Raw genomic sequence first — 27,802 nt, 5'->3', positions numbered from 1 at the left:
ATCTGTCCTGTTAACCTTGCAGGACAAATTCCACAACAATGAACTGTAACAAGAGATTTTCAGTGTTCAGCTATATGAAAAGGCACAATTTGTCTTTTTAAAATTTTCTGCCACATAGCTCTGTTGTGTTATTCACCCTGGGGTAACACGGACTGCAACTGGATGCAGTTGTACTTGAAAGTAGACACCAAACTTTGATGTAAGTTCAATACGCTTATTGAACTTGTTGAGCAGTGCACACAGTTCACGGTGGGTTGGCACTCTCCTAATCTAAGTGTGCTAACTATAACTAACTAGATCAGACTAGGTCTGAGCCACGTGTAGAAGGTGCTAATTGATATATACTGTCACCAGTTGTCACCAGTGGAAAGAGGCAGCGTGCTGATGCCTCGTGTGTTTTATAGTGGGAGACCACCCTCTAGTGTTCTGCCTAGTGATTGGTTGTGTTCTATCCTGTGTGTTGATTGGCTGTACTGGGTGTCTGTCATTGCCTGTCTGTATCTCATTATGTGCATGAGTGCATATCATGACATCCCCCTTTTAAAAAATAAATTTGTCGGTTGCTTGGAGCATATGCGACTGTATGTACATGTATAACTGTTTACATTAAATGGCGAGTGGATGAATATGTACATGAGAGGTGTCTAGCGTGCAGATACAGAACAAAATTTACAAGATAAATGTCTACAAGTCCAATCTTTGGGGCTTGTGTGGTGGGGGAGGGGTCAGCATGGGTGCGTATGGAGGCGGCTTCATGTAAGGGCACCAGTTTGGGGACGTTGGTAACTGCGCCTCTGCCGCCGGCATGGTACTCCACCAGTCCAGTGGTAGTGGCGGCCCTGAGAGTTTGGGGCCAGTGGAGGCGGCATGTGGGAGCATCGGTCTGGACCCCAATCTGTGATAATCACCGGTTTGCCCCGAGGAGTATGGACGGGGGGTTCCGGTTTTGGCGGAGAGCGGGGATTGAGAGGATGGGGGATATGTTCCTAGAGGGGAGCTTTCCGAGTATGAGGGCGTTGGAGGAGAGGTAAATGGCTTTTGCACTATGTTTATGGTTTCATGTATATTGTTTCTTTTGTTGTTGTCACTATACCAAAAATACCTCAATAAAATGTTTATTTAAAAAAATAAAATGTTCTTGTGAAGTGGTCTCGATTTACTAACAATATGATTCCCTGGAGAAGCTGAGTGAATGCCAACATGGTTCGGGATCAGAAAGTCACAACCAATATGACATGCACATAATTGGACATCCCCAAAAGGAAAGGATTGCTACCTTTGGTCAAAGTGATTGACATGGCTAGACTGATTCTCCCGTTCAGAAGTCTGCAAAGACTGCTGGCTCAGACCAGATGGTTCTGTTCATTTGCATACAAATTAATCTACCGTCAACAAAGGGGACCACAAACTTTCAAAACTCAAGAGAAAGCTCACACAAAAAAAAACATTTGCATGCTTTAGCTCATTCAGACATTAAAGACACGCCAGATATTGCAGAAGTTCAATGCTGCTTTATAGTTAGAGCCACTAATGGCAGAGAAGGAGGCCATACGTATGAACGCTGGGTCTCTGCAAAGCAATCCAGTCATTCCCACTCTCCCCCATTTGATCCCTGTAGCCTTCACGCTTAGTTTCTTCAAGAGTCTATCAATTTCCCTCTGAAATCTTTGACTGTTTCCGCTTCCTCCTGCCTCATCGGTAGTGAGCTCCAGGTCATTATCACTCACTGTGCAAAAGAAATAATTCTTCCTCGCCTGCCCCCGGCATCTCTTGCTAGTGTTACAATCACCTTATAAGGCAGCGCATGGCTGCTGATGAGATGCCAAAGCAACAACCTGCAAGGTCAATGTTAACATACCAGGAAGACCCATTTTCTGTGGGTCTTCCAGGCTACCACTCTTAACAAGTCCTAGCTTGTGGCTGCTGCACACGATCGGTGGGACATTATAAATCCACCTTAATCCTTCTCCTTTCATACAAAGGTTTAAAACTTATTGCTGCATTTTTGGTTTGCTTGCCACTATAGGCTGCACTTAGCAACTGAGAGCACTGCACTTGGTAGTCCCCTTGCACTTGAGAATGAGATGGGAGCATAGGATGCTGACTTCTTCTTTCACAACTTTGTAGCCAAGCTAACTACTGAACTAAAACAAAATACAAAAACAAATGCAAATACATATCTATAGGATGGTCTTTTTCAACTCCTCATCACATGAAAACGCAATGTTCTTCACTGGATAGTCACCGTATCGTAAGCATTAAACGGCTTGGTTAAAAGAATGCACAACCCTACAAGAAGCAATTAACAAGGATTTAGAAAAATAATTGATCATGCCTCACGGGTAACCTATTGGAATTATTTTTTGAAGAGGCAATTAAACTAGAGCTTGGTAGATATCCTCCGAACAGAAACCATTTGGATTCTCACAAGGCAGATGATGTGATTTCACAAGTGAGTCGTCAAGAAATTCACAGTTCATGGAATTAATCTCAAATTAGATAGCTGGATTTAGAATTGCCTTGCAACTGGAAACAGAAGACAGTGGTGAAAAAAATAGTCTGAAATTTCAGAGACAGTGGTCTGCTGGACATACTTTTCACTCGCAATATTGAAAATGGTACTTAACCTTGCAGAGGTTACGAAATGGACGGCAAGTGACAAGTATCTAACAGATTGAAAGCAATTGGAGAAATCTGAATTTATTTAACAGATGGACTTTCAAATAGAGGTGAATGCAAGATATTTCACATAAGAAGAGAAGCATGTGTACATGATGAATAAGTCTTACTTGCAGCAGACGTATAAATAAGAACAAAGAACAAAGAAATGTACAGCACAGGAACAGGCCCTTCGGCCCTCCAAGCCCGTGCCGACCATGCTGCCCGACTAAACTACAATCTTCTACACTTCCTGGGTCCGTATCCCTCTATTCCCATCCTATTCATGTATTTGTCAAGATGCCCCTTAAATGTCACTATCGTCCCTGCTTCCGCCACCTCCTCCGGTAGCGAGTTCCAGGCACCCACTACCCTCTGCATAAAAAACTTGCCTCGTACATCTACTCTAAACCTTGCCCCTCTCACCTTAAACCTATGCCCCCTAGTAATTGACCCCTCTACCCCGGGGAAAAGCAAAATGGCATGACTGCGGAAACAAATACTAGGATGTAGCTCAAAATCAGATTTAAAATAAACAAGCTTTTTTTTTGAAATTGGAAGCTTGACCCCCTCAGCTCTCAAAGAAATAGAAATTAGGAGCAGTCTATGAGCAGGTTTACTGCTATGTAGATTAACTCGCTCAAAAACGTGGATAAATATCTGTCTCGAAACAGGCTTGAAGATTTTGGGATAATTACAGAACAAGAACTGCAGAGGATATCGTAATGCTGGAACTGGGCAAGGGTATGGGTCGGCTGTGAAAATGGATATTATGGAGTTTTGATAGACCATTGCTGATCAAGAAGTATTTATCAAAAACTTTCAAGAGAAAATTTGGAATAAAGTGTAACTTAATTACTTAAGAAAACCAGACAGACAAGGCAGCTAGAAAATGTGTTCTCAAAGAATTGATAGTCGGTGATAGGTACAAAAGCAGAAAGCTAATTTGAAGCCTCTAGCGCTGTGTTCCGTCCAAACCGAATATCCTGCTTGCATCGACATCATACCTGTCTCTCGACATCTCAAAAGATTGGATTGTGTTCCCAAGAATTTTTTGTGAGTTTCTTTTTCTAACTTTGTATCCTGGGTTCTGGAATCATTCTTGATACACTTCTGACCTTCTACACAGAGCATGGCCTGCATCCGACATCACAGTCGCCAAATCACTCCCTACTTTTAGTTATCTATCTGCTGTGTTTATATTAGCTCAGTCGGCTGGGCAGCTGGTTTGTGATGCAGAACAAGGTCAACAATGCAAATACAATTCCCATACCAGCTGAGGTTATTCAGGAAGGCCGCGCCTTCTCAACCTTTCCCCTCACCTGAGGCATGGTGATCCTCAGGTAGGGACGGCTCAGTGGTTAGTGCTGTTGCCTCATGGTGCCGAGGACCCAGGTTTGATCCTGGCCCCAGGTGACTGTCCATGTGGAGTTTGCACATTCTCTCCATGTCTGCGTGGGTCTCACCCCTACAATCCAAAGATGTGCAATGTAGGTGGATTGGCCACACTAAATTGCCCCTTAATTGGAATTTTTTTTTTTTTTTTTTTAAATCACCACCAGTCAGCTCTCCCCCTCAAAGGGGAAAGCAGCCTATGGTCATCTGATTCTATGGCAACTTTATTTTACATTACAATACTAAGGCTGAAGACCACAGGTACCATTCCAACAGCAGATCTGTAATGTGAACAAGACAGTCCTATTGCAATACTGGATCTGATCGAAGAGGCAAACATGAATGGACACTGGTAGTGGCACTAGATGCTGCTTGCCACCATTTTATTCTGGGTGTGGCCAAGCTTCGCACTCAGCTAGCCCCAAACAGAAGACAGAGTAATATTTTAATACTGCTGAAATATGCAGACCTTGGTCCAACAAAGGATGGAGTCCATAATCAAAGACTTCAATCAGAGTGGAGAATGTTGAAGAACTCCATAAAGCTGGTGCTCTTGCATATTCTGCTGACAAACATATCAGTCTCCACTGGAAGTAGTCACAAAATAACTTGAAACAATTACACTCTTCAGTTTATTCTGTTATTTTCCTGACACTGGGTAGAGTAGACGCCATTGTTAGTGTGCTTCTTTTGATTAACAAGAACGTCTATGCTTGACACCAATGGTAGCATGTTTGCAAACCGCTACAGCTCCCTGCATGCTAATTTGGCATGTTTCAAATTTGTAAACAAGTTATAGACTGACATGGGCCCAACAAATTTCTATCTAGCATTGCAGGAGATTACTCCAAACTAGGACACACCTTCAGCTTAATTCCACTAAGACAACAGGCGATAAACAAAACAAGTCAGAACAAAACAACTCAGCTCCTGACCTCATTACAACCTTGGTTCAAACATGGACAAAAGAGCTGAATGCCAGAGATAAGGTGAGAGTGACTGTCCTTGACATCAAAGCAGCATTTGACAGAGTAAGGCATCAAGCAGCCCTAGCTAAACTGGAGTCAATGGGAATCAGGGGGAAAAACATCTCCTGTGGTTGGAGTCATACCTGGCACAAAGGAAGATTGTTTTGGTGGTTGGAGGTCAATCATCTCAGCTCCAGGACATCACTGCAGGGGTTTTCACAGAATCACAGAATAATACAGTGCAGAAAAGACCCTTCAGCCCATCGAGTCTGCACCGCCGCATGAAAGGCTCCTGATCTGCCAATCCTAATCCCATTTGCCAGCATTTGATCCTTTTATGTGGAAAATCCATTCCGATAATGAAGTTCACAGCCTACCAAATCATTCCCCATATTTTGTTAATAAAGTCTTCACGGACTTTGTAAGCCTGAAGTCGGCTAATTCCTTAGTTGGTAGGGACTTCAATTGACACTTTAACACCTTGGTGGGCAAACTCCCAGTCACCAGACATTCCCCCACCTAATAGGCAAGGGCTCTAGCATTGGTTTGTGAGGAGATGGAGTATTTTTTTTATTCGTTATTGCCCATCCCTAATTGCTCTGGGTCTGGAGTCACATGTAGGTCAGACCAAGTAAGAGTGGCAGATTTCCTTCCTTAAAGGATATTAGTGAACCAGGTGGGTTTTTACGACAATCAGCAATGGTTTCAAAGAACAAAGAACAATACAGCACAGGAACAGGCCCTTCGGCCCTCCAAGCCCACGCCGATCATGTATCCTAATTAGACCAACCGCCTGTACCCTTCTATACCCAGTCTGTTCATGTGCTTAACCAGATAAGTCTTAAAGGTCATGAACGTTCATGGTCATCATTTAGACTTTTAAATGATTGCTCCCCCTTCCACAAACATTCAAACCCTCCACAACCGACGAACAGTGGCAGCCGTGTGTACTACACCCAAGATGCACTGTAATAACTCACCAAGGTTCCTTAAACAGCACCTTCAAAACCCACGACCACTAACATCTAGAAGGATAAGAGCAGCAGATATTTGGAAACCCCACCACCTGGAGATTCCCTCCAAGTCACTCACCACCCGGACCTGGAAATATATCGCCGTTCCTTCACTGTCGCTGGTGCAACAGCCTGGAACTCTCCCTAACATCATCCACTGTACCTACACCTCAAGGACTGCAAGGGTTCAAGAAGGCAGCTCACCACCACCTTCTGAAGGGCAACTAGGGATGGGCAATAAATGCTGGCCTAATCAGCAATGCCCACATCACGTAGATTAATTTTTCAAATCAATAACTAAGCTGTTATTGGATTGCACTGTATAGAAAGACTCTTGGAACATACATCAGCACCAATCTGCTGACAATTTTGAAACTGAAAGTAGTGCAAAAGAGAATTGTCAGTTTATTATGAAGCAAATGGGGCAGAATTATCTCTTTATTTTGCCCGTGTGTCAACTTAGGCTGCAAAACTGGTGTGTAGCTCACCAGCTGGACTGCCGGCTTTTCCGCCATATCTTTTGACAAATAGTCAAAAATAATCCAAGTGGCGGGTCCCACGACATCACACTGGCGGAGCGGGCTGAACCTCCAACGACCTTTATCGAAAAAAACCAACAATTTAAAAAGCAGCCCCCCCCCCCCACCTTCCCCACAGACAGGATTCTTCCTACCCCCAGGGACCACCCCTACACCGAATCTCCCCAATAGAAGCCCCCCATCAGTGCTGAGGGACAGTGCCACAATACAGCCCTGGTATGACCCTGTCACCTCTGGGGGTTGTGCCTACCTGCACCCCTGGCAGGTTCTCTTCACCAGGTCCCAGTTTGTCCAGGACGGTTGTAAACCCTTTCAATGTGACGTCACATCGGCAAGGGGAGTTCCTATTAATGACATTTAAATGTATGGCAATGGGCTTCCTGTCTTTTCAAAGTAGGAACCCCATTACATCATTGGTAGGGGATTGGGACTAACTCAAAAGGCAAATCGCGCCAGTGTAAGTGTCATTTTGGGGCTCCCATTGGATTCTCTGCCTCTCAAGGTTTCCCACCCATCAAAAGTGAGGGTGGAAATCCCCACTCGCCCAATATCTTGGCGGGAAGGGGAATGTGGGTGTGGTGGTCTGCAAGGGTCAAAGAGCACCTCAGCACTGCATCCCTATGCTCCTTGAATTGCACTTCAGATAAATGTTCAGGTTCCGGCCAACTCTGCCTCTTAAATTAGCATAATTTTTGCTAACCATAAATCAAATGAAATAAAAAGTCTTACATAACAGTAAGAACAGAGTTTATAATTTTAAAATGGGGACTGAATTGTATCCGCACACTTCGGTTCAATTATCCCTCACCTGTTTCATCCTAGGACTTCATGGTGACTCAAGTGGAGAATCATGGGAGATTGGTGAGAGCAAATTGAAAATTCAAACGTTAGAATAAGCAGGTTTGTTAAAAATCTGTCCGCCATAAAGATTCAGAGGTCCACTCTGCACTAAAATCTATATTTTTTGTTACTGCTTGATTTTTTGGCCTGTATACTTAATTTGCCAAAACACTGGCTGTAATTAGGATAGGAAAAATAATGTAGAAAAATGGCCAATGGCTTGTGAACTCAGGCAAATGCGCTACAGTTATATTTATGGCTATGGGTCATGAATTGCTGATCTGTGATCTAGAAACTGTGTCTATCTTCTCTTTAATTGGTAGCCTCCAGTAAGTAAGAAGCAGTGATCTAGAAATCTTACATTTTATAATTAAACAGTGCAGCGTTTAAGGAAAAATATGAGTTTTAAGGACAGTGAAAGTCTGATCTGATTAATACTGACAAGGCAATCTAATGATTCCCTGTGGCTGTGTCCTGATGCCACACGAGGGGGCTCAATTCTCCCATCGGGAGTCTAAGTGCCGACGCCAGAGTGAAAACCGGAGTGCTTCACTGCGGCGTCGGAGCCCGCTCCCAGCCCCCTATTCTCCCTGCCCCGGAGGGCGAGTAGCGGCGTTGCATCATTTACGCGCGCCGGGCCTTGGCGCCGTGTAAATGCGGCGCCGCGTAAATAATGTCACCCGCGCATGCGCGGTTGTCGTCCTCCCCGAGGCCGCCCCGCAAGAATATGTCGGATGGATCTTGCTGCCGGAGGAAAGGAGGTCCTCCTTCAGACAGTCCGGCCCGCCGATCATGGGCACCGATCGCGGGCCAGACCCCATTTGAGGCATCAATTAGCATCAAATTGGACTGTGATGCCTTTCATTATTCAATGTTTTTAAGGTTTTGTTCATTACAATAAAAGCTCTTCAAAGTTGAGATATAGACCAAAGAGATGTACACACAGCAATGTTCAATAGCACATTATACTCCTGCACAATGTCAGAACTTGCAATATTTATATTTTTCTAGCTGTACTCCTTGGTCCTGAATTACACCAGTTTAGATCATTAGCAACAATGGGCCGAATTCTCCATTTGAGAGACTAAATGCTGATGCCGGGACTGAATCGCGAGTGCTCTACATGGACAAAATCGGTGTCAGTCCCGGGGCAATTCAACTCCTGTTAATAGGCTAGCACTAGCGCCACATAGAACTCGCAGAATTCCAATTCATGACCCTAATCTCAGAGAAGATGATAGCACTGGTTTATCTGGCGCACACCCTTCCCATTGATGGATCAGCTGAGGCCAAAGGATGCCGAGGGAGTGGGGGTTACCCATATGACCCATGGCGCTAAGTTCCCAGTGGGCAGTCAGCGGCATGCGCAGCCACATGGTTTCCCTGCAGGCTGCGGCAATGGCAGTCTGTGTCCGGCCACCCTAACCCCACGGCCCACCTCTGAACCATCCCCCGCTACTCCCCCCTGGCTAACACCACCCCCCCCCCCCAACCAGTGGCACAACTGTCAGCACACTATAGCAATGTTGGACACTGTTTATATCTCCTCCTGCACCCTCATCAGTCATGGCGCCTGTTTCCTGATTTGAAATACCACAAGTGAACCTCGCCATTGGTAAGTCCTCTCGGTGGAAGGCCTGGAAAATGCCGGACCAGGCCCGTTAATGATATGCCAATGGCCTTTACTGTGCAATTTTCATGCCCACACTGGCATGCGGCGTAGAATGCATTCATGCCACAGTCCAGGGATCGGAGCATGGCATTCCATTTGGAGCCCGGTGCCAACCGTGATTTTCGGCTGACGACAAATTCTCCGACAAATCGTGTTTTTCAATTCCGCTGTCAGACAATGGCGAATCCAGCTAAAAAAAGTGTTTATCAACAACCCAATCAGTCCACTGTAATAATACACCATACGCAAAGCCCAGCAAAGTGTAACAAAGAATATTTTTAAGAACTTACCACAAATGAAGAATTATCATAGCAGAAAGTTGACCTGAAGCAATATTAGCTTTGAAAACCAGAAAACATATTTATTCTTGGTCACATTCCCTCTTTTCCTTCAGTCAAAGAGTAGTGAATCAGAATTTGGCAATTACTGATGCAATTTTTGGAGTGCATAGTGGCTCAGCATCATTATGTGGAGTGGCAAGTTAGAGGGTGGTACCCATAACTGTACAAAGTAAGTCCCAATTGCTAGTCATGTAGTTGTGGTGAAGCTCAAAGTGCAGGCCACGTGCTGCCAACAAAGAGGGAAACTGGAATTAGTTGCTTCCAGCTACTCTTGCGCAGAAAGCTAGACAGAAACCTGGGATTAGATTACTTGCCAATTTTCCATGGCTAAGAATGGTATGTGGAGGCTACAACTGAAGTCCCATAAGAAAAAAGTTAATTGTACCCGCAAATCAACCTCAAGCAGAAACCCTATCCAAAAAAAAATTTCAACTCCAACCAATAGACACCTCATCAACCATCAGAAACCTGAAAGGAGTCATCAGAAATGTTAACAAGTGATAGCTACATGCCATTAAGGTGCACAGTAATACTCAGCTCATATTCTGGCAAAAGCATTAAGCTTCAGACCTTGACATGGGCACAAGTTTTATGTTCATTCTTTCATGAGCGTTGCTGGCAAGCGCCAGCATTTGTTACCCATCCCTAATTTTCTTTGAACTGAATGGCTTGTTCGACAATTTCAGGCAACCCTCAAGAGTAACCCACATTGCTGTGGGTCTGGAGTCACATGTAGGTCAGACCGGGTAAAGATAACAGATTTCCTTCCCTCAAGGGCATTATTGAACCAGATGGGGTTTACAACAACCGATGACCGTTGCCATGGTCACCATTACGGATACCAGCTTTATTAGTTTAATTTAAATTCTACCAGCTGGGGTGGTGAGATTTGAACCCATGACCTCAGAGCATCAGCCTGGGCCTCAGGATTAATGGCCCAGGGACACTGCCATTATGCTACTTTCTGATCATCAAGTGGAATGCTAGAGGAGTAATGGCCTCAACATCAAGGCAACATTCAACCTGGTACAGCAGCAAAGAGCACTGGTAAACTGAATCCAAGAAGGAATCCAGAGAAAACTTTGCCCTCTGAAATGGTCTAGTAAGCTGCTCACAGAGTTCCAAAGATGAGTTGGATTGAACTCAGAACATTAACTCGGTTTCTCTCTCTCCACAGATGCTGCCAGACCTGCCTAGTTCATCCAGAAATTTCTGCTTTTCCTTCAGATTTGCAGCAACCACAGCCTTTTGTCTTTTTATTTTAGTAAACAACTCAGCTGTGTTCAAGAATGTGGCCCACCACTGCTTTCTCAAGGGGAATTATGGATGGCCAATACACGAAGGGCGCAATCTTCTGGCCACACTGCGCCGGAAAAGCATCTCGCTGTGGCGCAGTGTTGCCGGTGAAAGCCGGGCGACCCCGCTCCAGGGATCTACCAGCTCGCAACACCTCGCGAGATTCAATGCAATCTTGCGAGACATTGCAAGGAGAATCCCGCCCACAATGGGTGGGATCAGTTTTTGGAAAATCTGCATATTAGAATGAGGCAGTGAGCTACCTGAGGCTTTGGAATTCAATCCCTTCGCCTTGGAGACCTTGGGCGAGTGCCGTTCAGTACTGGTTCCCACTAACAGGGACCAGATGGAACAGGGATCGGAAGCCCCCAGCTGCATGCCTTTTGGGCAGGGTGGTGCACTGGTATTGCTGGTGCCACTGGGGTACCTGGGCATTGCCACCGGTCTGGCACCTTGGCAGTGCCATCTGGGTGCCACCCTGGCACTGCCAGCTTGCAGGGGTGGTGCCAGGTTGGTGCTGCCAAGGTGCAAAGCTGGCATTTTGTGCACCATGCGATTGGGCTAGGGTTGGTCGCTGTGGGTGTTAGCGGTTGCGGGAGGAGCCGGGGTCTCTCCCATATTGCGCTCGGGCCAGGGGGGAGGTCTGGGATTTTATTTGTGGACCTCGGAGATCAGGACACTATTTCAAATAGGCGTCCCGATCTCTTTCTACAATGGGCAGTTTCGGTGAGCAGAGCTCCCCGTTGTAAAAAAACAGGGCTATGTGTGGTCTCGGCCCGCATTCCCTGTCAAGGCCCCTTATTCAACACAGGTAGCATTGAACAGCCCCCTGTTTCTCGGCACTGCGACTGCCGGGAAACACGCAGCTAAATGCGCTCGCTTGGGGACTTTGTTCCCTTTTGGGAAGATCGCGGTCGATACCTCCGTCCTGATGAATGAATGGAATAACACCAGATCAAAGTTGTATCCCACACCAGCTTGGACGTATACCATTGTTTCTTCAGCATCACTGTATCACCTGAGTGTGGCCATCACAAGAACTGTAGTGGTTCAAGGAGTGTAACAGTGTGCAACATGCATTAATCTCTCTTTATCTTTTTAAGTCACACCTTTAGAAAACTAAACATTAAATTTGTCAAACATGACTCAGCTTTAACAAATCTGTGCTGGCAGTGTTTACATTGCAGAATACACACTGATTCAATTCAGAATTATAACTTAAGATTTAACCCTTAATTGACATTCGACTAATTAATCAGGAATAGTCTGGTTTAAACTTTTCGGCCTTTTAAACTAGCAATTTGCATATTTCCTCACTTCATTCTTTAAATTTAAGAGTCAACCACATTGCTGTGGATTTGAGGTCACATGTAGGTCAGACCAGGTAAGGAAGACAGATTTCCTTCCCTAAAGGACATTAGTGAACCAGATGGGTTTTTACGACAATCGACAATGGATTCAAGGTCACCTTTAAGACTTTTTAATTCCAAATTTTTTAAAATTGAATTCAATTTGTGTCCCCAGAGCATGACTCTGGTTCTCTGGATTACTAGTCCAATGACAATACCACTACGCCACTACCTCCCAAAGACCTGGAAGACCAGTTTGCGGTCACCCTCAGATGCCTTAAGAACAGGACACTGTGCTGTAAAATTACTGGAATTTTATAGATTAAAAAATCTGTTGCCATCAGAAAGGGGATTTAGCTATTTAAGCAAGATCTGTTGGGAAAGATTGAAAAAGTACCGCTAACTTTCTTTAATTATTTCATGGGATGTGGGCATTGTCCATCCCTAATTGCCCTTGAACTGAGTAGCTTGCTGGGCCATTTCAGAGGGCAGTCGAAGAGTCTGAAGTCACATACAAGTCAGAATTTCTTTTCTGCATTAATTAGTGGGTTTAAAAAAAAGATAATAGACAATGGTTTCATAGTCATCATTAGACTTAATTCAAATTTTCTTTTATTGAATTCGAATTTTGCCATCTATCATGGTGGGTTTCGATTTTGGGTCCCCAGAGCAGGTTACTGGGTCTCTGAATTATTGGTCCAGTGGCAATACCGTTATAATAATAATCTTTATTAGTGTCACAAGTAGGTTTACATTAACACTGCAATGTGGTTACTGTGAAAATCCCCTAGCCGCCACATTCCGGCACCTGTTTGGGTACACAGAGGGAGAATTGAGAATGTCCAAATTACATAACAGCACGTCTTTCGGGACTTGTGGGAGAAAATGGGAGTGCCGGAGGAAATCCATGCAGACACAGGGAGAACATGCAGACTCCGCACAGACAGTGACCTAGCTGGGCTAACCACTGTGCTACCATGCCACACTACCACCACCAGATCCTGTGTCAAGGTGCTCTTGTGTTAAAGTATAATTTATATATTCCTTTATTTTAATAAATGGTTTAAAGTTACTTGTGGACTTCAGAAAACTTCCTCCAAATGCACAAATTGCAAAACCGGTCTGGCAGCTTTTTCAAATTTCCCTTTGGGCTTGCGCAGCTCAGCATTTACTCTCTTCACTGTCATAACACCAGTTAGTTTAATATCTGCCATGGCAAAAATGTTTGAATCCATTTTAAAAGGAGATAAAGCAGTACATTTAGAAATTCATAATCCAATCAGAGTCAACATGGTTTTGTGAAAGGAAAATGTGCTTGACTAATTTATTAGACCTCTTTGAGGAAGCAGCAAGCTGGGTGGATAATGGGGAATTCATTGATATGATGTTTATGGATTTCCAAAAGACATTCAAAAAGGTGCAACTGAAAAGGTTACAAAGAAAGATGAGAATTCTCGGTAATGGTGGTAAGATATTTGCATGGATTGGTTAGCTAAGAGGTACCAGGCAGTTGGAATTTTGGGTTGGTAAACTGTAACTAGCGAGATCAGTGCTGGGGCCTTAACATTTTACAATCTGTATCGACACTTGGATGAAGGGATCAAGCTTATGTAGCTAAACTTGCTGATGACACAAAGATAAGTAGGCAAGCAAATTGTGAGGAGGACACTATAGGGGCGATTATGAGCCTGCAGTAGTCATGTGCGTGCGGAAAATCCGAAGAGAATCAGAAACGTGATTCTCTCCGGAGAGATCACGTTTCCTGATATTCCCCATCCTTTGCCGGCGACATCACGAGATTTACAAAGGGCTTGAATTCTTTTAAAATCATTTAAATAGATTTTGACATTATTAACAGCTCCCCGCCACATGACTTCTCTCTCATTAAATATTGGCAGCGAGGTTAAAACAGATTTGACCAAACGGGTATTAGTCAAGGGGATCTCTCTGGGCTGCGGAGGTATAAGTATAGTGGGGGGGGGGGGGGGGGGGGGGGAGTTAATTTGTGTGTGCTGGGAAGAGAGCGGGCAATGTGGTGGGGCAGGGGGGGGGGGGGGGGGGGGGGGCGGGGGTTGCTGCCGCCGATGGTTGTCTTGGGTGCACCTGATAACTTTGTGGTGGGGCTAGGTGCCATTACGTCTCAGTGTTGATCAGGGCACCCTTCAAAGATGGCACCCCGATCTCTGTGAAGCCAGCTGACAGCTCTATCAGGCCCAGCTTCACCAAAGTGACAGCGTAGATCATACCCACTCATTTTCTTTTCTTTAAAGAGGCTCAATATCTGGAGAGAAAACTGGTTTGTGTAACTGGAGAGTTATACACCAGTTTTCAGTCTGAGCCAGGCAGTTTTTCAAATTCTGGTAAGATTCCACCCAGTTAGTACAAAGAAATGTGGATGGGCTAAGTGAGTGGACAAAAATTTGGCAGATGGAATCTAATGTGGAAAATGTGAACTTGTCTAAAAGGAAGAATAGAAAAGCAGATTATTATTTAAATAGAGAAATGTGTCATACAGAGGGATCTGGGTGTCATGGTAAATGAATCACAAAAGCTAGCATGCAAGTACACCAAGTTATTGTGAAGGCAAATAAAAGGTTGGTCTTAAGTGCAATGGGAATAGAGAGGTAGAGAGGTCTTGCTACAGCTGTGAAGGCTTAGGTGAGATTGCACCTGGACTACTGTGTACAATTTTGGTCTCCTTACTTAAAGATGGATAGATTTCAATTGGAAGCAGTTCAGAGAAGGTTCACTCAGTTGGGATGAAGGCATCATCATATAAGGAAAGGTTGAACAGATTAGGCCTTTGGCCATTGGAGTTTAGAAGATTGCGAGGTAATCTTAATGAAACTACAATATTCTGAAAGGACTTGGCAGGGTAAATGCAGAGAGGGTATTTCCGTTTGTGGGGAAGTCGAGAATTAGGGGGACATTTTTTAAAAAGGGGGGCTCTCATTTAAGATGGAGATGAGGAGGAGTTTCTTTCCCTCAAGAGTTGTGAGACATAGGAATTCTCTTCCCCAGAGAGCTGTGGAGGATGAGTCATTGAATGGTTTCCAGAAGGAGATAGATCTATTTCTGATTTTTTAAACGGGTTAAAGGGATATGGGGAACAGGTGGGGAGGTGGATTTGAGACCAGGAAGAGATCAGCCATGATCTGGTTGAATGGCAGAGCAGGCTCGAGGGGCTAAATTGCCTATCCCTCCTCCTAATTCCTATGTTCCTAATATATTCAAGGCCTAGTTGGATTTTTGATTAACGGGGCCAGCAAAGGGTTTTGGGAGGTAGGCAGGAAAGCAGAGATAAGGCCACAACCAGATGAGCAATGATCTTATTGAAGAGCGGAGCCAAGGTAAACAAGTCCCCACAAAACAGACAATTCAGCATAGGGACGAACCCCTACATGAGAAGAGCAAGGGTGCCAAAACTGTAACAGTGGGTCGAGTGGGTGGCAGCAGGTGCCTGGCTCAAGCCTATGTTGGTTCTGTCCAATTGCTGCCAGCCATCCATTCAGCTGCAGGACATCCCTGAACTGATGTGCCAATCCTCATACATGTAGAGACAAAAGAAATATGTGCTAGATCCAATATACATGCAGAAACTAAGTCTCCTGTAAAAGATGAAATACAAGAAACATGCCTCCTGGGAAGGCCTGGCCAGGGTCAATCGATCAAAGGTTAAATTGCAGGACAATCCTGAAAAATCCATGATGGTTTATCATCCTTGGCAGAACAAGCTTAAAGGGGTGAATGGCCTACTCTTGCATCTACTTATGATCTTTGAAACCTCTACTCTCACTTCCACCATTAAATATATTGTTTTAGCTTTTACAACTAATCTGCCTATTGGAGCTTCATCCTCCACAATTAGAGTTTGCTCTTGATCCCTTAGCAGTCGCTACAGATGGCTGATTTATACCTCAGCTCTATTTATCTGCCTTTACTCCACAATATTTATTGAACAAAAATCTATCAGCATTTTTCAAATTTCCTCAACTCATTTTTTGAGGGAGAATGTTCCAGATTTCACCCCTGTTTGTGTGAAGAAGTGCTTCCTCACATTAACCTAGAGTGTCAGTAGCTCTGATTTTAAGGTAATGCCCCTTGCCCTGGACACTACCACTGATTAAATAAATAGTTTCTATCAGTCCTATCCAATCCTTTAATCATCTTAAACACAATGATATCATCCCTTAATCTGCTATTCTCAAAGGAATACAAGCCTATACAACCTGTCCTCCTAACTTAACCCTTTTAGCCCTGGCTTCATTTTGGTGAATCTGCACGGTCTTTCCCAATACCGTACCCCCAACCTTCAAAGTCAATATATTCTTTCTGAAATGCAGCGCCCAGAACTGAACACAATTCTTCAGACAAGTTCCATCTGGAGTTTTAGAAAATATCCACCTCTTTGTATTCCATCCCTCTTGATACAAGGGCTATTACCACTTATCCACTGGCTTTTGGTGATTTGGGTCCTTAATTCTTCCTTCCATCTGGAAAATATTCTAAATCAGTCTTTCTTCAATGCAAAGTTGCCTTACACTTCCCAAAATTGAATTCCACCCACCATAGTTTTGGCCGTTTACTTCCTCTATCAATGTTCCTTTGTGAACTTCCTGTTCCCATCTATAATACTCATTGTGCCACCTAAATTAGCTGTTGACAACCCTGGATATAGTCCTTCTAGTCCTTCATCCAAGTGCTTGCTGGTGTTAATTTTTAAAGATGAAAGCTACCAAGCATATTAAAAATTCAGGCAATACTTTCAAATAAAAAGACTCCACAAATAAATTATATGACTGTATTTCATCTCTCCCAGTACAAAGATCTAGAAGAAGGATCATTTATGAGCTATGCACCTAAAAACACAAGAGGCAAGGAAGCTGTTGTGAATGACAAGGGAGGCCTTGTGAATGATTAAACAGTCAAGCTATTTGGAAAAGAAAACAGCCATATCATATCTTCTGATTGATAATGATCTCCGTGGATAACATGTTTGGAACAAAAGAAGTGATAGAACTTGATGTAGATGTCTTTCAACCTGTAAGCCCAAGGACACCAAGTAATATTATAACCATCTAAGAATGATTAAACCACCTTGAAGTACTAACTGTACCAAGAACAGTAATGCAATATCAGGCAAATAAACATTTAGTGATCTGAAGGCTAAAAGCAGTAGTTTTTAAATAACAGAACATGTCCAGAAATGTGTTGGGTTTGTCGTTTTTTAAAAATAACAAAAAGCCTCGATTTATATAGCACCTTTCATTATCTCGATATGTTACGCGGTCAATAAAGTAGTTGTTGAATGCAATCACTGTCACAATGCAGGGAATTGAGCAATAGGTTTACTATCAATTTAGGAACTTTACCCCTGATAATGGTGCTGGTGTCAAGACACTGGTATAAATTAGCTTTAAAATGTAAATTATGGGGCAGCACAGTGGTTAGGACTGCTGCCTCACGGTGACGAGGTCCCAGGTTCATGTCCCAGCCCTGGGTCACTGTCCGTGTGGAGTGTGCACATTCTCCCCGTCTCTGCGTGGGTTTCACCCCCAGAACCGAAAGGTGTGCAGGTTAGGTGGATTAGCCATGCTAAATTGCCCCTTAATTGGAAAAAATGAATTGGGAACGGTAAATTTATTTTTTTTAAATGTAAATTATTCCTTTGAGTTCATTAATTCCATCCCAGCAACTCCAATGTATTGAGGCATAGCTTAAAAGTAGATTTTAAAAAATAACAACATTTCAGTTATAGTCAAGTTAGAAATATTTCAAAATTAGATCCTCTGCTAACAAAACGATCCTGCTCTCACCTGACTTTAGCTGGCCTCTAAAGTATTCTCTATTGCACCTCACTATTTATAGTCAAGTAAGATCAAATTTCTTCATTTGTATTCTGTTAATTCAATTCTGCAACAAATCTCCCTTTGAACAATAGGTACATAATTTAATCTCGCAATTGAAAATATTGCTCCAATTTGATTTTAAAATTCTCACTATAAATGGGTCCTGACTAGTAAAATCTACTGCTCAAATCAAGATTCAACCTGGTCTAAGCAGTCAGTTAATCTTCCTGGCATATTTCATCTTCTTGTATTGGAAATGCAAATTAGTTTACCAAAGGAATTAAATTTGATCGTGTTCCTGAATAATGGATCAAAATATTCAAAAAGACATTGTGCAATAAATTCCGAGCCCATAAAATGTGTGGCTGTGTATCTAACTAAATTCATTAAGTCTTATCTCACAGCTTAGTATTATAAAGGGTTAACAGATTGGATATGCGAACATATGACGTAGATGGTGATGTACCACTGACACTAGTCAATACCATTGACACTGGACAAAAGTGGAAGCGTCCAGAACTAGAGGGCATAGGTTTAAGGTGAGAGGGGAGAGATACAAAAGAGACCAGATGGGAAATGTTTTCGCACGGAGGGCGATGAGCATCTGGAACGGGCTGTCAGAGGCAGTGGTAGTGGCTGGTACAGGTTTTTCCTTTAAAAAACAGTTGGACAGTTACATGGGCAGGGTGGGTATAGAGGAATATGGGCCAAATGCAGGCAAGTGGGACTAGCGTAGTGATATAAACTGGGCGGCATGGACAAGCTGGGCCAAAGGGCCTGTTTACATACGACTCAGCTATGACTCTAGTCAGTCATGTGTTAAATTCTTGAGAGAGAGGTTGGAAGCATGCTTAAGAGCTATGTGCTGACTCTGTATCCTGTTTAGATGTAGTAGTAGTAAACATATGATCAGATATCAGGGTATATCTGCAGCCTATCTCATAACCAAATCCCACACTTCGAGTCAAGGACAGAAGGACCTAATCTCACAACATGGTGGCAGTGGTGGGATAGCAATGTAAAAGATGTTGGTGTTGTCAAAAATCCACACCTGGTTAAAAAAAAATCTTTGAAAACAGCTAGAGAAATTTTGACAGTAGAAGGCAGCAAAATGGAGAGAGGTAATGATGACCTAGTGAGAAGTGCCTGCCTTTGTACTGCCTGTTTGATTACCTCAAGAGCCCACAGTGAGGCCAGCAGTGGAAATGATTGAAATACCATTTTTTCTGATAACGAGCAGTGTCAGGTCTTCACAAAAAAAAAGAACCAAAGCTTCAATTTAGTTACTTTCTTGATGCAGTAGGTCCAGTGGAAAACAACATTCTCTGAAAGTAAGATGAGCAGGAGTCCACCACAGATTTTGATTCCATTACTAAAGCCTTTGGTGTATTTTTTAATCTGCCCAGGAACCCTGTTATTGAGCAGGTGGCCCCAACTCCAAGCGCCAAATCGGTTTCTGATTTGTATCAACTACGAAGCTTCAGATGGATTGGATGGGCTCTTGGGCAGCAGCCCCATCCACAAAAAAGCCTGCCAAATGAGGCAAAAGGGCAGAAAGGTATAAGGCACGTGAAAGAAGCATAGATGCCAAGACTGCCCAGGAGGAGGCATGAAATGCTCCCAGTGCAGCAAAACTGGACATTGCAAGTGTTTCTGCAAATCCAGCTGTAATTGCAGACCAGCGAGATTTATAATACATTCCCTCCAAGATAATCCAGAAAGCAAAGTCCCTGCAGAGTTCGGAGGGGAAGTAGCTAGTTGGGAACCAGCCTACTGGCCAGTTATAGTTCAAGGCTTCAATAGTTCTTTTAAAATTGATACTGGCGGGATTGTTAACATATTGCAAAGGACCTCATCTGGCTTCAGCTGATGACCCTTTATCCAACAGACATCAGGTGGCATAGACCTTCCAATCGAAGTAAGGATTATTACTGTTATCAGCTACAGAGACAAAAAGATCGTCAATTCCCTTGCAGTATTGAATGATTTCTTGGAGGTTGCAGTCTTAGAGAATGATTCAGCTCTCCAGTTGATGGATGCACCTTATAAATTCTAAGTTATCTTTTTTTTTAAATCAGCTGTGCTTTTAGTACCTTAGGAGCATTCATATCTTAGTTTCACTGAATCTCCAATTGTCCATGAAGAGTCTTCCACAGAGGATGCTTTACCCAAGTCTAATTAGAGTCCAGAGACCAACATGTGACCGGAGGCCACATGCGGCCCACCCGGGTTCTGAATGTAGCCCATGAGACATTCTGTTGACCATTGCCCACATGCAGGGTTTCCACATTCTACTGATTTCTGTCCGCATAACTTTTTTCCTATCAGTGTGACTGAAGTGATAAGCACATAAAGCAAGGGCATGTGAAGTGGGGTGCATGCTGATTGCTCACAACACTGCCTGTGAGAGCCGTGCGCTCCCTCTGCTTTCAGAGTGCAAATATTTATTTTGTTTTTATCATTTGAAGTTGATAGTTCCATTAATATAGAAATGATTAAGCATTTTCTATCACTCATTATGAAACATTTGGTGTGTATTAAATGTATGTAAATCTTATTCATGCGGTCATGGTAGGTGAGCAAGCCTGATTTCAATCTTGCGGCCCACTGTGAGGAACGAGGACCGCTCATGCAGCCCACTCACGAGCTCAAGTTGCCCACCACTGACAGAGGATCACACTGTCCTGGAGCTCGTACCTTCCAATCACAACAGTCAATTGGTACAAATACTCCAGTCCGAGCTGAAAGTCTTCTTCACTTTAGAGCTTACTGTAGAATCTCTAGAACTTCTAAAGCTGCAGAATCCTGTACAACAATCTTGTTCCCGAGTTGATTTTCTTCAGGCAATTCCTCTTATTACAGAAGATGAGGATGTGTTGTCTTCATATTCTCAATAATTCTTTCCATTGCCATAGTGGAGCAATCTCACAGAGAGAAGTATGGCTCGCTTACCACTGCCCACAGAAAGTATCATCTCTTCTTTTACTGACAGTCTTACAAGAAGTTGGTTGTTTTATCCTTTGTCATCTATGTTTATTAAAATCTCAGATTGTCAACGCCTTTTCAGTCTTTGATACGGAAATAGATGATATGGAAATGACAGTCCTCCCTGGAGTTGAAACTCATTTCCCATCAGAAGCTTCTTCCCAGAGTGCTTCAAGGAAGCAACAAGTTGCTCGGAGGGTCCCGAGTTCTCCTCTACTAGACCCAGGCTAGAGGGTCCAAATTTTCCTTTGTCGTCTCCTTTGGATCAGTCTTTCGCTGCAAGGTTTTCATTGTCCTGGCAGTTCAGTCATTCTGCAATCTGCACTCAGCTTGGCAGCTATGCCCAACAGCAATGTTGCTGAAGTGTTGTCCCGCTTTGCTGATAATATCCTATCGGATGTAGAAGAAAGTTCTTAAGTCTGCAAGAGGTCTTCCCTGTGTGCTTAAATATTGTGGGAGACTGAATCCTCCAGTACTGTGACGTGGAGAGGGGAAGAGGAGGAGTTGGAGTTAAGAAGAGTCTGTTGTTGTAAAAAGGGAGTTACGGAAATGTAAGAAAGCCATGGTTTCATGTTGTCATTAAAAAGTAGAACAGTATACTTGGGGCAAGATGTAGTACAAAGGGTTAACAGATGGGCTATGCTAATTTGTGCAGTGTACCACTGACACTAATGAAATGAAATGAAATGAAAATCGCTTATTGTCATAAGTAGGCTTCAAATGAAGTTACTGTGAAAAGCCCCTAGTCGCTACATTCCGGCGCCTGTTGGGGGAGGCTGGTACGGGAATTGAACCATGCTGCTGGCCTGCCTTGGTCTGCTTTCAAAGCCAGCGACTTAGCCCTGTGCTAAACAGCTAATTAATCATGTGTTAATATTCTGATAAGAATGGTTTAGCTTGGTTGGCCAGGCAGTTGGTTTGTGATGCAGAGCAAGGCCAGCAATGTGGGTTCAATTTCCTTACCGGCTGGGGTTATTCACGAAGGCTCCACCTTCTCACCCTTGCTCCTCGCCTGAGGTGTGGTGATCCTCGGGTTAAATCACCACCTGCCAGTTCTCCCCCTCAAAGAGGAAAGCTGCCTATTGTTATCTGGGAGTTTAGCTTACCTATCTTATGAGAGGATGGAATCATGCCTACTCTGTAACCTGTTTAGATGTAGCACTAATAAGCCAGTGTTAAGCAGCTATCAGAGTATGTCTATGAACCAGGTCCAACGCCTAGAGTCCAAGACAGAAGGCCAAATCTTAGCAGAAAGGCAGCTTTAAATGCTTTTACTCGTGGTAACCAAGCAGATGCTATCATGCATCAGGATGACTGGAACGGCAAAAAGTTTCATTGACTGGCAATCCCAGAAACCTCATGTTCTTGTAATGCTATTACTCTTCCTGTGGTTTCCAACCAAGCTGCATGACTGCAGCTGATCAATTTGGAGGATTGACTGAGACACTTTGAATGTATCATGATTTCTTTGACCCTGTTCATGGTACAAGAATTTATGATTCATTTGTCTTTGTTCTGATTCATGCAGATTTTTTTTTTAAATGAAGTACTTTCAACTGCTCCCTCTAATCTGAACAATTGCTTGCTTGCTTCCTGCTTTTTCTCTTATGTTTATATTTAGTATGTTTATGAGATGAATTTTGAATGTGAAGTTGGATCGAGACTGTAGAGCTTTCAACATTCCACAATGAGATTTCTTTTTGAAGGTTGGCGCATAATGACATTTTTTAAATGTTGCATTCGCCTTGGCTGAATGAAAGATAATTTGTGTGTAATAAACATACACATTAAGTACTGATATTAAGCTGAGCAATGCATGTCAACCAACCTGCTGTAATTGTAATATAAAGGGGAGGTAATAAAGATGCATGAAAAGCAGTGCAGCAAGCCAAAACAGAATCACCTTGCAACACGCACAGAATAAAAAATAAAGATCAGCTGATAATAACAATGGATACAGTCAGTGCTTAAACACTAAAAACATACTGCACATTAAGTATTTTATTAGATAAGACATGCATAAAGCATTGCAATTATGATGCAATTCAAAACATGCAATATAACAATTTTGCTCAAAGCAATGCATATTTAATCCTTCCGACAGAAAGAAAACAGCATGGAATGGAAGGCAACAACTGCAGCCAGGCAGAGGAACACAGTAGGTCACCTCCTTGAAGAAGCATTAATGGAAGAACATCACTGGGAGCTAGTACACATTGTAGGTGGCATGTGCAATGGAAGGAAGCTTGTGTGTTCCTGCTTTCTAATTAAAATAGCATTTTGTGCCTCTGTAATTACATTTCAGCCAATGTGAAATAGAAATTGTTCTGGACTGCAAAACGCAGGATGTATTATCGGAGAAGCGACAGGATGCCCAAATATACACCCACATATGTTTCCTTGTTACACACAGGCTAGGGCCTCAGGATGAGCAACAAACTTCATCACAATAATCTACCAGCACCATTATATAGCAAGCAGTTTGTCCAGAGACATGCACTTGCTAATTTTACAAATTTAAAGAAAAAACATGCATTGATATATTTTGGGACATTTATGATAGCCACTTTAAGTTGTTGAAATGCAGTCATTTACATGGCTAAGCACTGTAATCAACTTGTACTCAGCAAGGTCTCGCAAAAATAGCAATGAGATTAATGCTTAATTTAATCTATTTGTGTATGGTTAATGGAAAAATGTCAGCAGAATACCAGAGGAACTCCCAGCCCTTCAAATCCAGCCGTGGGAAATAGGGCTATTCAAGTCCTTGAATCCCTTTACCCAGAGAGTAGTGGGGGCATGGAATGCACTGCCTGTGGAAGTAGTTGAGTCGGAAACATTAGGGACCTTCAAGCAGCTGTTGGATAGGTACATGGATTACGGGAAAATGATATAGTGTAGATTTATTTGTTCTTAAGGGCAGCACGGTAGCATTGTGGATAGCACAATTGCTTCACAGATCCATGGTCCCAGGTTCGATTCCGGCTTGGGTCATTGTCTGTGCGGAGTCTGCACGTCCTCCCCGTGTCTGCGTGGGTTTCCTCCGGGTGCTCCGGTTTCCTCCCACAGTCCAAAGATGTGCGGGTTAGGTGAATTGGCTAATGATAAATTGCCCTTAATGTCCAAATTGCCCTTGGTGTTGGGTGGAGGTGTTGAGTTTGGGTAGGGTGCTCTTTCCAAGAGCTGGTGCAGACTCAAAGGGCCGAATGGCCTCCTTCTGCACTGTAAATTCAATGATAATCTATGATTAATCTAGGACAAAAGGTTCGGCACAACATCGTGGGCCGAAGGGCCTGTTCTGTGCTGTATTTTCTATGTTCTATGTTCTATGTTCCACAGTTGTCAACAATGTTACTCAGAAGGCTAAGTCGACCTGATACTTAAAGAGGGGGGAATAGCATGGGGTGCAGACAGATATGAAAGTGGCAAAGGTGTGGGTAAAGAAGGTCAGGCCAAGCATCACTCGTATGTTGCACTTTTCGATGATGTGTATCTCAGGGGAGGCAATGGCAGAGTGTATGTCAGTGGAGGCAATGGTGTAGTGGTACTGGACTAGTAATCCAGAGACCCAGGATAAAGCTCTCGGGACCCGGGTTCATATCCCACCACGCAGATGTTGAAATTTTAATTCAATAAATATCTGGAATTAAAAGTCTAATGATGACAAAGAAACCATTATCGATTGTCATAAAAACACATCTGGTTCATTAATGTCCTTTAGGGAAGGAAATCTGCCATCCTTATCCAGTCTGGTCTACATGTGACTCCAGATCCACAGTAATGCGGTTGACTCTTAAATGCTCTCCGAAATGGCCCTGCAAGCCTCTCAGTTCAAGGGCAATTAGGGATGGGCAACAAATGCTGGCCCAGCCAGTGGTGCCCACATCCCAGGAACGAATAAACGAATACCTGGCCAGCCATGAAACAGAGGATACTTTAGCAACACAAAAATCACTCCCGGTGTAGAGAATAAGGCAATATTACACTTAATATCTAATTGGGCCATGCCAGATAGCACAGGCTTTCTTCTGTATAGACTGGTATTTTGTGGAATGCACCAGGAGATTGGCAGAAAGACCTTAGGCATGCAGGCAGTGGGATCAGTTGGAGTAACTGCCAGGAATGCCCCCACTCTTGTTGCATGAATCCAAAATCTAGAGCAGGCGACAACAGATCTCCAGTGAACAATGAGTGAGGAATTCAGAGACCTTGCGGCAGTGCACAGGTCTGTGCTTAAGCAGAATGCTGGCCAACATAAGGACTTGGCTTGCACCTGGATGAGAAACAGAAGTCTGCCAAAGCTGCAACCGCCACTGCCACAACAGAACAGCCTATTTCTGGCACACAGACCACATGAATGAAGCCCATTGAATTAAGTAGCAACTCGAGTAACAAGCAGAACTCTCAGCAAACTCTCCACATTTATTCCTGGGAGGGATAGGAGGTAGGAATAGAAAGATGATTAATCAAATGTTTAGCTACTGCTGTAACAACATTTCCATACAAATAGAGAGAATCTGCTCCCCTCCTCCTCGAAGAACTTTACCGAGAGAAGAGAAAGAGCAAAGACATTACTAACCGATCACAGGAGAAAATGATTAAACTTGGAAGATTGTAAGGATCACCTGGATGATCACCATAGCAGGAAAGGACACGGCACCTCTACAACATTGAGAAGCTGCCAGTGAAGTTGCACATTAACACTCAGTTTCCCTGGTTAAACATCAATTCTTGAACAAACATTATTTGATGAACTTTAAACTTGATTTTGAAGAGCCATTACTTTGAAACCAAAGCAAACAATATGTTTGCCTGTATTGAAGACTAAATGTGAAGGACCGTGTACGATTTCTAATCTTGTTATAACAGGCACTCAGCGGTGCACCAAGCACAGTAGCAACATACACTTATTTCATGGTTAAGTAGTAATGGGCTGCCTCAAGTGGACTCACGAAGCAATGCTGCAGCATACTATGATGCAGGGAACATACTGAAAAAGGGGGTGCAGCCCAGGAACAAGATGGGCTGTTTTCAAACTAAAATGATAGTTTCCAAATCTTTGAATAGGAGGGAGGTGGCAGGAACCTTCAATTTCAAAATAGTGATATTAAATATATTGCAAAGCTATTTCACATTTAAAAAAATTATTGAGTGAGTTCCAGAAATAAGTAATAGTTGTCATTCAATTATGATATATTTTGGAATTTTTGTTTATTTTCTCTTATTCCATGTGGATGTAGTTCATGTAAGATATTCAATTCACCAACTAAAAAATGGACAGACTTGGAAGCTACAAAAATTATCTGTGTCAGAAACTCCAGCTTTCCTCACTCGAATATACAGGCTTCCCACTTTTATTTAACGAGGACGGTATTTAAATATAGATGAAAGTAACCTTACTCTAGTTTCTTCAGCTTGCATTATACAATAAAGGAGTCAAGGCAGCCATCAGTGACACATAAATTAATTGTGTACAACTAGGAAATTACTTTACTCCCACCAAATCTGGAAAAAAATTAGAACTTGGTAAAGAAGTATTACATCCTCTCCCCCTACAGATCCTCTTCCTATATCTTTTGTAACCTTTATTTATATAGTATGTTCTATGCATTCATGTATGGGACGATCTGCCTGAACTGTGCACAGAACAATACTTTTCACTGTACTTTGGCACACATGACAATAAATAAATAAATAAATCAAATAAAAATCACAGAATTTACTGTAACTCACAATCAGTTGCATTTCTCTTTTGTGGAAGCTTTATAAGGTGTGTGTAAAATATTACCAGCACCTCACGAAAAGTACCAATTTTCATTAAAGCCTTCAATAAATTACCAAGTTTCATTTGTATAAAAAACCAAGTGGTAAATATAGTACACAAAATCACTTTACCAGAGGTGGATTTTACTTTTTTGGAGTATGTAAAGGTAGGTGATATACATTTACAAAGTGCCAATGGTCTGAACATTATAAAGTATCTCAGCAATCACATCTCATCTGAACTCTAAAGTCAGGATTTTATCACAGTTTAGTAATAAACACCACCCCATAACCTTCATTTTCCTATTGTGGGATACAACATAGTGAACAGGGATACTCGCACAGTAGCAGCAGATTACTCAGCAAGTCTCTCAAGAATATCTGCCTCAGTCACAAATCCCCATCATTTGACAACTTGGCTCCCTCAGTCACCGTGAGGGTTGCTGTACCACAGGACGGCTTTTTATTCTGCTTCGATCACTATCTGACCCTCAGGTAGTGAAGGTCATTATGAAGGATTGTCACCTTCAAAAAATGCAACCGAATCTCTTCTTCCTTCACCCTCTCGCAATATTGCGAATCTCTCTGTTTAACTTAATGCAGAGCAGTCAGACCTCCGGTGTGTGTGTGGGTCTTCATCTCACGTTTGTCTCTGTGCACGTCTATCGCTCTGTTGTCATTAACTGGCGTTTGTATAACTCAAGTCTATTTGTATGAAAGGCTCGCTCCCGTCTCCCCCTCTCTCTCCCGTCTACCTTTCTTTCCCTCTCTGTCTGTCTCTCTCCCTCTGCTCTCCCTCTCCTCTCGTCTCTACAACTCCCTCCTAGTATTTATTAGCCTCTCCCTGCCGTACCTCCACAGACGCCTCTCTCTCTCTCTCTGTATGTATTACCTGCCGAGCTCTTTGCCCACCAGCGTGTAGCAGTTGCTGAAGTTGTCGCTGCAGACTCTGGTCTGGATGTCGGACAGCAGTCCACTCCGCGGCTGGGTCATGGTGGATGCAGGGGATCCGGGGCTTTGGCTCTCTGCTCCGGAGCGGCGGTCACGGTGCTGGAATACAGGCTGAGCTCCTGCACTAGCCGCTCTCACTATCAAACTCCAGTCAGCTCCGACACTAGCGGCTCATTCACAACA

The 27,802-nt window shown here is 43.2% G+C and overlaps 1 protein-coding gene across 1 annotated transcript in view; it reads right to left on the bottom strand.

Moving 5' to 3' along the window:
* Positions 1-27,802, bottom strand: part of stk17a (serine/threonine kinase 17a) — a 102,077-nt gene extending 74,275 nt beyond the window's left edge. Inside the window, exon 1 of the mRNA XM_072508784.1 lies at positions 27,561-27,802. Within this exon, the coding sequence (XP_072364885.1) occupies positions 27,561-27,661 (101 nt within the window). The 5' untranslated portion in view covers positions 27,662-27,802. The remainder of the gene's footprint in view (positions 1-27,560) is intronic.

Source organism: Scyliorhinus torazame, chromosome 6 (assembly GCF_047496885.1).
Source record: "Scyliorhinus torazame isolate Kashiwa2021f chromosome 6, sScyTor2.1, whole genome shotgun sequence".
Lineage (NCBI taxonomy): Eukaryota > Metazoa > Chordata > Chondrichthyes > Carcharhiniformes > Scyliorhinidae > Scyliorhinus > Scyliorhinus torazame.
This window is presented reverse-complemented; position numbering and strand designations above follow the sequence as displayed.